Source organism: Populus nigra, chromosome 8 (assembly GCF_951802175.1).
Source record: "Populus nigra chromosome 8, ddPopNigr1.1, whole genome shotgun sequence".
Lineage (NCBI taxonomy): Eukaryota > Viridiplantae > Streptophyta > Magnoliopsida > Malpighiales > Salicaceae > Populus > Populus nigra.
Window position 1 is genome coordinate 15,288,722 of NC_084859.1, and position 11,234 is coordinate 15,299,955.

At 30.8% G+C, this 11,234-nt stretch overlaps 1 protein-coding gene across 1 annotated transcript; it reads left to right on the forward strand.

Moving 5' to 3' along the window:
- The first annotated feature begins 1,585 nt into the window (after positions 1-1,585).
- Positions 1,586-3,792, forward strand: LOC133700904 (protein ROH1A-like). The gene has a single exon (XM_062124635.1). The coding sequence runs from the start codon at positions 1,857-1,859 to the stop codon at positions 3,048-3,050; it is 1,194 nt and encodes a 397-aa protein (XP_061980619.1). The 5' UTR covers positions 1,586-1,856; the 3' UTR covers positions 3,051-3,792.
- The last annotated feature ends 7,442 nt before the right edge of the window (positions 3,793-11,234 follow it).

The following is an 11,234-nucleotide window of genomic DNA, read 5'->3' on the forward strand; positions in this document are numbered from 1 at the left end:
AAAAAAAGATTAATTTTCAATGTTATTAATTAAAATTGATGATGTGAACAAATCTAATTATTTGTAAAAAAAACTCGTTAGTTGGTCCACTAGTTTTACTAAATTCATTCAATCCTTTGTCACTAGCAACTAACATGTAGTCTTAAATATAAATGGGAATAGATATAATTAGATTAATGGTTTAATTGATGTAATCAATAATATATAATTACAAATATCTAAATCAATTAATGTGTATCCTTAACGCATATGTTAAAAGAACTCTCTCTTTTTTAATAGATGAAGTAATATTTCCTTCTTTCTCTTGTTGTTTTCCCTTGTCCATTTATAACAGGGAATAACATCACCAGTAATATTAATTATATCTTAATATATAGCATGTGTGGTATTGCTGTCAAAATGTTATTTGTTAAAAATTTATTTATTTTTGTTAAAAATTAATCTTTTTAATATATTTAAATTGTTTTGATCTATTAAAAATAAAAAAAATATTTTTTAAAAAAATATTTTAATAAATTTTAAAATAAAAATATTTTAAAAAATAATCACTTCTAACATTTCAAACACAATCTAAAAATTCTGATTTGTAGTGGCTTTGGAATAATAACACGACACTAAATGGAGACAGCATACATTTTGTCCGTGACACACTAACTTTCTTTCAATTTATTTATTTTTCTCCTTCCATAAAACACGTGAAATATCACTTGGTGTCCTGGGGAATACAAGTAAGAACCCCACCTTCTCTTTTTTTTTTTTTCTTTTTTTCTTTTTTCTTTTTTGTAAAAAAGGAGGTGATTACAGTGTTGATTTGCAAATGAAAAAAGAAAAAAGAAAGAAAGGAAAAGAGTCATGAGCAATACAAATGATTGATAGAAGGATCAATATATTAGTTTAGTTTAATTAGCTAACATACTAAGCGCAATTTATTTTGTATTTTAAAAATATTTTTTCAAAATAAATTTTATTTTATTTTTATTTTAAATTATTTTTTAATATTTTTAGATCGTATAGATATGCTGATATAAAAAATAACTTCTAAAATATAAAAATAAAAATATTATTTTAATATTTTTTCAAACAAAAAATATTTTAAAAAATAATTAATACTACACTATCAAAAAAAAAAAAAACCCTCTGATTCTTTTAAGTTTGAAACCTCTAATTCTGTTAAGTTTGAAACCTTTTTGCCATGTTAGAAGTAAACCTGCCTTTTATCAGATTCTTTTTTCATCATTGCTTTTATCAAATCTGTGAATGCTAACGAGGTGATAATAATTCAAATCAAGAAATAATTAACAAGACAATAATAAGTGATGTGCTCTCTTAAATTGTTAAATTTTAATTAGAACATAAAAAAATCTTAAATTCAAATTAAATTTCTAAAAAACAGCTAGTCCAAATTCAATTTACATGCATTTATGTGACCTAGTCATCGTATCCGTTAATTTCCTATTCCTTATATAATAATAATTATTTCCACTAAAAAAAAGGTTTTCATTTCCTAGGAGCCAGCCAAGCCAACAATTTTGGGCAGCTTGGGGAAATAAGAATTGCTAAGAAGGAGCCTCCGTAAGAAGAAGAAACGGTCTTGCACAAGACAGAAGGGCATAAAACCATCCACTCCCTCGTATATAACTGCGCAACTGTCTCTTTGTCTTACAAAAAAAAGCCTCTCCTTCTCTGACTTCTTCCTCTCTTCCCCCGTTCTCCCCTCGCACTCCTAAAAACGCAAACACAAACACTACCCCTTATCCACCATTCTTCAAGAAAAAGAAAAAGAAAAAAGCACCATCAATCACTTGTGGTGTTTCCTTCTAAAATCTTTATCCAAAAAGGAAAAAAAAAAAGTGAAGATGCCTGCTACAGAGCACCAGCCATCATTTCTTGGCAGAATCAGCATTAGAAGAAACCAGGTAACTGCTATGGACGGTAACCATGAGCAAGAGCTAGAAGACTTGGAGCTTTTTCAAAGACACATCGGTGATCGTTTTGCTGAATTACTATCACCTCCTGATAATCAAGATTCTCCTTTCTCTGGCGAGTCATTTCTCTCAATTTCTTGGCTAAGAAAACTAGTCGATGTTTTACTGTGCTGCGAGGCAGAATTCAAAGCTGTTTTAATTATGGGGCGTGACCCTTCTCAAATATCTAAACCACCTTTGGATCGTTCACTAAGTGATTATATGGAGCGTGCTGTTAAAGTTCTTGACATTTGTAATGCGGTTTCTGGTGGGGTTGATTCTATTCGTCAATGCCAAAAATTGGCTGAGATTATTGTTTCTGCTTTAGAGCAGAAACCAATTGGTGATGGTCAAGTTAAGCGAGCTAAAAAGGCTTTGAGTGCTTTGATGTCTGCTTTGGCAATTGATGATAAAGAAAGTAATCATCCAAGGTATGCAGAGAGAACTTGGTCTTTTGGAAGGAGAGGAAATAACAGTGGGGGTAATCATAAGGACCGAGCTAATCATGGCTCCTTTCGATCTTTATCAATGGTTGTGGCTAAAAACTGGTCTGCTGCAAAACAGATTCAGGCCATGTGTTCTAATTTGGCGGTACCGAGAGGTGGAGAATCAACAGGGTTGGTTCAGCCTGTTTATATAATGAGTAATGTTATGGTTTTTGTGATGTGGGCTCTTGTGGCTGCGATACCATGTCAAGAAAGGAGTGGGTTGTTGACTCATTTTCAGATTCCAAAGCAATTTGGGTGGGCACATAGCATAATTGGGATGCAGGAGAAGATTGGAGAGGAATGGAAAAGGAAAGAGAAGAAAGGGTCAGCTGGATTGCTAGAGGAGATGCAAAGGATGGAGAAGTTGGGGCAGAGTTTGATGGAATTTGCTGATGGATTCCAATTTCCTGCGGAGGATGAGAAGGTGGAGGAAGCGGCTGCACAGGTGGCGGAGCTGGCAGAGATTTGCCGGAGAATGGAAGAAGGATTGTTACCTTTACAGCAGCAGATCAGAGAGGTGTTTCATAGGATTGTAAGGAGCAGGACAGAGGTACTTGATTTGTTGGATCATGGGAAAGTTTCTCAACCTATAATATAATGCAAGTCCGGACTTTTGTCCAAGATGGGGACTTGAAAGTTTGAAAATATTTTAGGTACTTTCGCGATTGCAGGTTCAATCTGTTCATGTGGGTAGATGAACATGGGCATATGTTGAACCTCAATGTGAATCTTCATACAGGTTTTTTTTCTTCTTTTTCCCCCCCTCGTTACTAGAGATTATATGGCTCCAGCACACCAAGTTTAGAGTTCTAGCATGCATTTCTATGTGTGAAACGTGCTCTTCTACTTCTCTTTCTTGGCTTAATTTGTTTTCTTGTTGAGTGCAAGATGTTTTGTTTAAAAGATATGTATAGTACTAATTAAGGTTTACTTTTGCATTTATTGGAGTTGTGATGGCAGTTTCTGATTTGAAATGGATGTATTAGTCCTTTGGCTTTATGATCAGGGCAGGCGAATTAGGGACTGGAAAATTGATTTTTACCCTAGAAGGTCTTGATTCTGTTGCAGAACAAATGTATAGGTGGTTGATTCTTGCAGCCAAAGACCAGATCAACACTTGTTTTGCTGGTTTTGTGGAATTACACTGCTGCAATTTCCTTTTTGTGGAGCAAATGCCCTCAATTAGGGCATCAGTATGGCTCTATATTGCTGTAAATTCCATGATTAAGGTTTTGTAATTTGACCTACTCTGTTGTATGCTCTCTAAGTCATGGTGTGCTTTGCTTTTCAACTTGGAACACAAGTCCGAGAAGAAAAGAATCATTTCTGGATTATCTCAATTTCTCTGTTTAATTTCTCTTGCCTTTATTTCCATAATTTTTGTAAGAAAAAAGGGGAAGGTGAATACTTTGTTTGTGGAAATTCACAGAAGAGACAAATGTACATGGAACTTATGTCATGTCTTCCACCCTCTCCTGCTCGCTTGGAATCTACGTTTTTTTATATATATAACTCCTGCCAACTTGTTGAGAGTATTCCATCTGTGTATGATGGGAGAAAATGGACAACAAGACAGCTACAAACCACAAGCCTACAAATAAAATTTAGTCCTCTTTGTGGATCGCCCAGCTAGCCACCATCTGAATAGAGTCACAAACAGCTTAGCCATTGCAGGATGGCGCCACCTGTTTGCCAATTGTCTAGTTCGATAGGATGATTAAAATTCACCGTAACCCATTCATTGTTGTTATTATTAGTAATATATATATATTTTTTTTTTAACCCGGGATGTCCGGGTCAGCTTACGCGCACCACAACTAATCTCTGGACCAACTGAACACCCTGCAAGCCCAGTAGATATGTAAGATACCGCGGGGATGACAAGCGTGCACGCTAGGGCGCGAATCCAAGTGACAAGCGTGCACAAGGAAACCTTGTCTCTGCCGCTGGGCTACAAGCCCTGGTGCTTATTATTAGTAATATTATTTTCCCACAAGGTGGTCCATGTCTCTCATCATTTTCAGCCATGTTTGAAACATTTTCAAAGTAGCCATGCACCTGCAAACTGGGAACATATCCTGCCAGTTGCGAAAAGTCTCGTGTGTGCGTTCTGAATTTTGTAAATGAAAACCTGGATTTTACTGAATTGATTCTGCATCGCTAAAAACACTGTGCTCCTCATCAAGGCTATTGTAGAGGAAGAAAGTCATACAAGCATTAAAAGCATCCAATTTCCAACTTTTATCGTGAGAGAATATCTCTGCCCTGGTGCGTTTAGAAAGAAGAAAAGAAGAAGAAGCATTAATCTGTCCCTGTCTGAACATTGCATTTTGTTGATGATTCATGTGGCTTCTTTATTTATCTACTCCTATTTATATTTATATTTATATTTTAGGTTGTAATAAATATCCTCCAAATAATATTCGTTGCATTCAGACTAGGGGTTAAATATTTAAGCACGTTATATATATACAGACTTGATGCCAAGCTCGCGAGCTTGTGATATACTTGTGTGTTGTTGTGAGTTTGTGAAAAAAATTATAAAAAAATAAATAAAAAAATTATATGAAAAAAAACTATTGTAATCCACAATATTTCCAAGTAAAAAATTACAAAATTAAATTCTTAACCAGTTTAATATTAAAAAAATAAAATTGACAATGATAATTTTAAAAAAATCAGAACAAAAAAAATACAAAAAAAAATCATGCAGGGAAACACTGTATCCATATATAATGTTTTATGAGGAAATTTATAGTTATAATTCTCAACTAGCTCAATATTAAAACTAATAAAATCGATAAAGATAATTTTGAAAAAAATCATAAAAAAAATCATATAGGGAACACTATAGCAATTCACAGTGTTTTAAAGAAAAAAACTACGAAGCTAAATTCTCAACCCGCTCAATATGAAAAAAAATAAAATCGACAAAGATAATTCTGGAAAAAAAACACAAAAAAATCATTAAAAAAAAACCATGTAGGGAAACACTATAGCAATCCACAATATTTTAAAGAAAAAAACTGCAAAGCTAAATTCACAACCAGCATAATATTAAAAAAATAAAATCAACAAAAACAATTCTGAAAAAAACACAAAAAAAGAAGATAATTTTGGAAAAAAAAAGCAAAAAAAAGGGGAAAAAAACATGTGGAGAAATTTAAAACTAAATTCTCAATTAGCTCAATATTAAAAAAAATCGACAAAGATAATTTAAAAAAAAACATGTGAAAAAACACTGTAGCAAAACAAAAACCATGGGGGAAAATATTGTAACAATATACAATATTTTAAAGAAAAAAACTACAAAGTAAAATTTTCAACCAGTTCAATATAAAAAAAACTAAAATAAAAAAAGATTGTTTTGATAAAAAAAAATCATAAAAGAAAGAAAAAAAACTATATAGAGAAACATTATAGCAATTCATGATGTTTTAAAAAAAAAACTGCAGTACTAAAGTCTCAATCAATTCAATATTAAAAAAAAATCGATAAAGATAATTTAAAAAAAAATAAAAAAAAAAGACAATCTTGGAAAAAAAAATATAAAACTAAAAAAAACAAATAAAAAATATAAAGAAAATTACTGTATTTTCCCTAAACATTTTAAAATATTACTTAATTAGTACATTTCGCTTCTAGAAGAGTCGCCCAAGAAGAGTCAAGAACTGCTCAGGGCAGCTGGCAGCTGTGTCTATCACCTATATCCCACCTGGGCTGCCGTGTACGGCTCACATATGTTGGTCCGTGGATCCAACCAGTTCATGAGGTCCATGAATAGCCTTAGACAAGAAGGCCGAAATAAATAGTCATTAAGCCTTACATCTTCAAAAAAGTTCAAACTGTTCCTCTAAATGACCATTTGTAAGAGGCAGACATGGGCCCAGTCCCGTGGCTATATTATTATTATTATTTTTGTTGTAAAAAACGATGTTTAGACGCTGTAAGTTTTTTTTTAAAAAAAAAAATTACAACTAGAATAAATTAAATAAATTTATTTATTTTAATCAAATGATAAAACAAATAGGCAATACTACTTTATGCTTTTGATACATATCTTTCCTGGATAATCTGGTTAGGTAAACTTTAATCTATATTTTTTATTTGATTCTTTGAGATATATATATCATTTTTCTAGAGAATAATTTTTTGCAAAGAATTTTCACTCCTGTACTTGCTTAGAAATAAGAAGAATTATATCACGAGAATGAAATTAACCTTATAAAGGTACTCCCCCCTCTCAATTTATATTAATAGGTATCTATATAGCTTATTTTCTTAAAATAACCTTATAGTATAAATGTTGACTTTCTTATATTGTTGACCAATGAGCCTCCATCAAGAACATAGAAACTGGTTTTGATGGGTATATAGCTGTAATCAAACTTGAAAATGGATATACTATATAAGCAGGCATGACAAGTTTCGAGTTATATATTCGGTGATTTTTAATCTTTAAATTCATTTCATACTGATGCAGGAGGAAGTATAATAAGGATAGCGGTAGGCATAAAAAGATAAATAATTGACCGAAATAGGCCTGAAACCAACCTTAAACAAGGTAGAAAAAATCAGAATCCTAAAATCAAAAAAATAAAAGATAGCTAAAAATATGAAAATAACATAAAATCTGGAAAAATAAGGGAAAAAAAGAATCAAACAACATTTTCAAGGCCTAATTTTATATCTTTTAAAGCTATGTTGTTTTATATATATATATATATATATATATATATATATATATATATATATATATATATATATATATAAAACTAGATCTCGAGAATTTTCAAGAAAAATATAAGATCAATCCAACAATCAAATAAAAAATTAAAGTATTTTATTACTATTATGCTAGTTTGATGCGGCAATGTCTCCTGTTGGACCTAATCCTATTCTACTTATCTATAAAAATCTTATTAGATTATTTGTAAAATCTATTGGTAGTATATCTTTATCTAACTATTATAAATATCTATATAACTAATTAGAACTCATAATTTCTACTAGCCCGACTATATTATTGTTCTTAGGTTGGAAAAAATTTATTCTCAAGTTCTGTTCAACATGTTGTTGTTGTCATCGAATATTTATTAATATCTAAAGTGCAATCAAATTAGATAAAACAGATCAAGAATTAATTTCTAAAAACATCTTTAATTTTGATAGAACCACTACTACTGATTGTTAGTGACTTGTTCCACCATGTACCTTTAAAACTCTTCACATTCTTTTTAATTCTTCCCTTTTTTTTTCCTTTTTTTTTTTCTAGATGACACATACTCATAACTACTGCATCATATCAAATATTATCAAAATATTTTTTATTTATAAAAATAAAATAAAACAGTATTTATCCATGTTACCTTATTATATTTATTTGGTCACGGTTGAAACATTACTTGCTGCCCATACTAGCACGCAAGTACGGATTTTCCACCCTCACATTTTCGTGGCTTAAAATGTGCAGAAAGTGCATTATTCCTTGTTGAAATGCTCTTTTAGATGAATGTGTTTACGCATGAAATCCAGATATGATTATCTCCTATATTTTTATTCAGGGTTTTTTTAGCACGAAGGAAGCTAAAGAAAAATATGGTGGCAGGTTTTTGGAGACAATGGTACAGACATGTTAGCTCTTTCTCTTTTTTTTTTTTCACAATATGGTGTATTATTAATTATAGTGCTTTACATTTTGGTTCGTGTTTTCTTTTGTTGGCAGCTGGAGTGTTAGAGAATAATATAAATCATATCCTGAAACCTCACCTAACTACTTAAGCTTTTGAGTTGAGATGGTTTTTTGACATGGTATCAGAGCCTTGATGACCAAGTGGTCACGAGTTCGAATCTCACCATCCCCATTTATTTGATAAAAATTAAGCACAAGGTAAAATGGACATGTGCAAGTTTCAAGCCTAAAGAGCTTTCACTTGAAGGAGTGTGTTAGAGAATAATATAAATCATATCCTGAGACCTCACCTAACAGCTTAAGCTTTTAGGTGAGATGGTTCTTTGACATGGAGAGACAATTGAAGTTGGGAATTTTGATCCTAACTAAAATCGACAAACCATGTTTTTTTTTATGAATTTTTTCTTTTTTTTTTTCAAAATGGTCTTTGTCGATTTTAGTTTTTTTCATATTGAGCTTATTGAGAATTTTGCTTCGTAGTTTTTTTCCTTAAAATATTATGGATTGTTACAATATTTCCCCGCATGGTTTTTGTTTTGCTACAGTGTTTTTCCACATGTTTTTTTTTAAATTATCTTTGTCGATTTTTTTTTTTAATATTGAGCTAGTTGAGAATTTAGTTTTAAATTTCCCCGCATGTTTTTTTCCTATTTTTTTTGTTTTTTTTTCCAAAATTGTCTTCTTTTTTTATGTTTTTTCAGAATTGTTTTTGTCGATTTTATTTTTTCAATATTGTGCTGGTTGTGAATTTAGCTTTGTAGTTTTTTTAAAAAAAAAACATTGTGGATTGTTATAATGTTTCCTCATATGGTTGTTTTTAATGATTTTTTTTGTGTTTTTTTTCCAGAATTGTCTTTGTCGATTTTATTTTTTTCATATTGAGCTGGTTGAAAATTTAGCTTCGTAGTTTTTAAAAAAAAAAACACTCTGAATTGCTATAGTGTTTTCTATATGATTTTTTTCAAAATTATCTCTCACCATTCTTCAGTGTTTTTTGTTGAAAGATGTTATAGTTAATCATTGCTCCTGCTTGGAAGCGGAAGTACCGAGGTATGTTTCTAACTTATTTAGCTTGGTGGTTTTGATAAGCAATCGGCAGTCGGTTATTTCAACTGCTCCCTAAACTTGCAAAGAGCCAGCCTATTGCTGATAAATCCAAACTTCAGTCTGCATCTTCAGTGAAAGAGGCCGTAGAAATTGCTCAGACATCCCTACAGGCTGTAGTTTAGTTGAAGAATCATAGGAATATTACGAAGTATCATTGTACAATTGAGCAGATTTTGCAAGTTGCAGGTTTCTGATCCTGTGTATCAGGTGAAATAAAGTGCTTGAGTAATCTGAAAATTACTTAAAATAGCTCGTTAAATTTTTGTTCGAGGATCTGTTTTCTTCAACTTCTTTAAAATGCTGGATGAAACTAGAGCCCGTAGGGAGTTTATAAATTTGAACGCAATGATGCTCTGGTAAGGTGGGGGAATAAGGATGTGTGTAGAAAACAGTTTGATATGATCATTCACCACTCAATTCGCTCTGATGTTTTTCCTGGGTTGAAAGGTTTTAAGTTTTTGCATTTGAACAAGTATATGGTGGCATGATTGTAACCGGTAGCTGGACCACTGTCAACATTTGCCTGGCAAATTATATATGGGCTGGTTCTCAGAATCACGAGGTGTACGGACTTCATCATCTATCTGTTTCAAGTAGGATTAACTGTTAATTGCTAGGCTATAGACTGGGGTTGTTGGGATTTAAAGGAATTGTCTTTATTCGATGGAAAGTGTTTTTTTTTTTTTAAGATTTTCTTATATTTAACTATATTATAAAGAATATCAACTAAATTCACTTTTTAATTAAAAAACATAAGTTTTAAATAGAGAAAAATGTTTTTTTTATATAAATGATTGAAAAACACTTTCCATCAAGAATAAAAAAACTAAATTGATACAATACTTCATTATTCTTATATTTATAAACAATAATATATTAATAAAATAATTTAAAATATAATATTGTTAAAAAATAATAAATTACTAAGAATAGTATATTCAAATATATTAATATATAATATAAAAGTATATTAGTTTGAATGCATATAATAATAATATAGCTAGAAAATATTTTCGAAAACAAAACATGTTATATTATATAATAATCATATAAATTATGTTATAAAATTATAAGAAAAAATTTATTCTTAATGTTCTCAAAACACCAACAAATACTTATATGTCTATAATATTATATTTAAATATTTATATTATATGTATATTTTATAAACATATGATATAATGTAAATATATAAACTATAATATTTTTAAAAGGAAAAAAACAAAATAGCATAAAGGCTAAGTACTGTGTACAACCAGTGGACGATAAGTACATGCGCATAAGGTTAGGACTGAAGGCTTCTTGACATTTTCTAAGTTTTCCATCAATAGACAGATTGGGATTGACGGGTGCAGATAATAAGATAAGCAATGGAAAAACCAGGTCCTAAAGGGGCCGGTTTATTTGTCTATAGTGGCTAAATTTCTGGGTATTTTATATATATATATATATATATATATATATATATATATCTTAAAAAGGATTTTCAGCCGTTGTAATTCACCTAATAACTAATTCATGTTTTGTTGTTTTCCTATTTTAATTTATACTATTCTCTTGATTTCCACGTAAGGGTGTTTATTTTTTAGGGGCTGTCCTAATCATGCCAGTGTTGCTATTCAAGATCGGCCCGTCGATGATTTAGGTTAAGTATGTCACTCGTTGAATTATACTTTGGACAATTGCAAGAAATAATTGCGACCTCTCAATTATCTATAGCGTTCCTCCGTCCTCAGTGCTCGTTGGAAAACCACAGCCACACATATATAATTAATTAATTAATTAAACTGAGTCATTGTCCCAACATGATAATGATTTATCAACTCGGCTTATGATGTAAGCAAATCACTCCTATTTTTTAAGTGAGATGGACTTGTCACCTTAAACTAGCAGGTTAGCATTACTCTTTTGAAAAAATAAAAAATTAATGCTGAACGTCTAGATGACAAGATAAATCCAAGAGTATATATAAATCCTTGGATC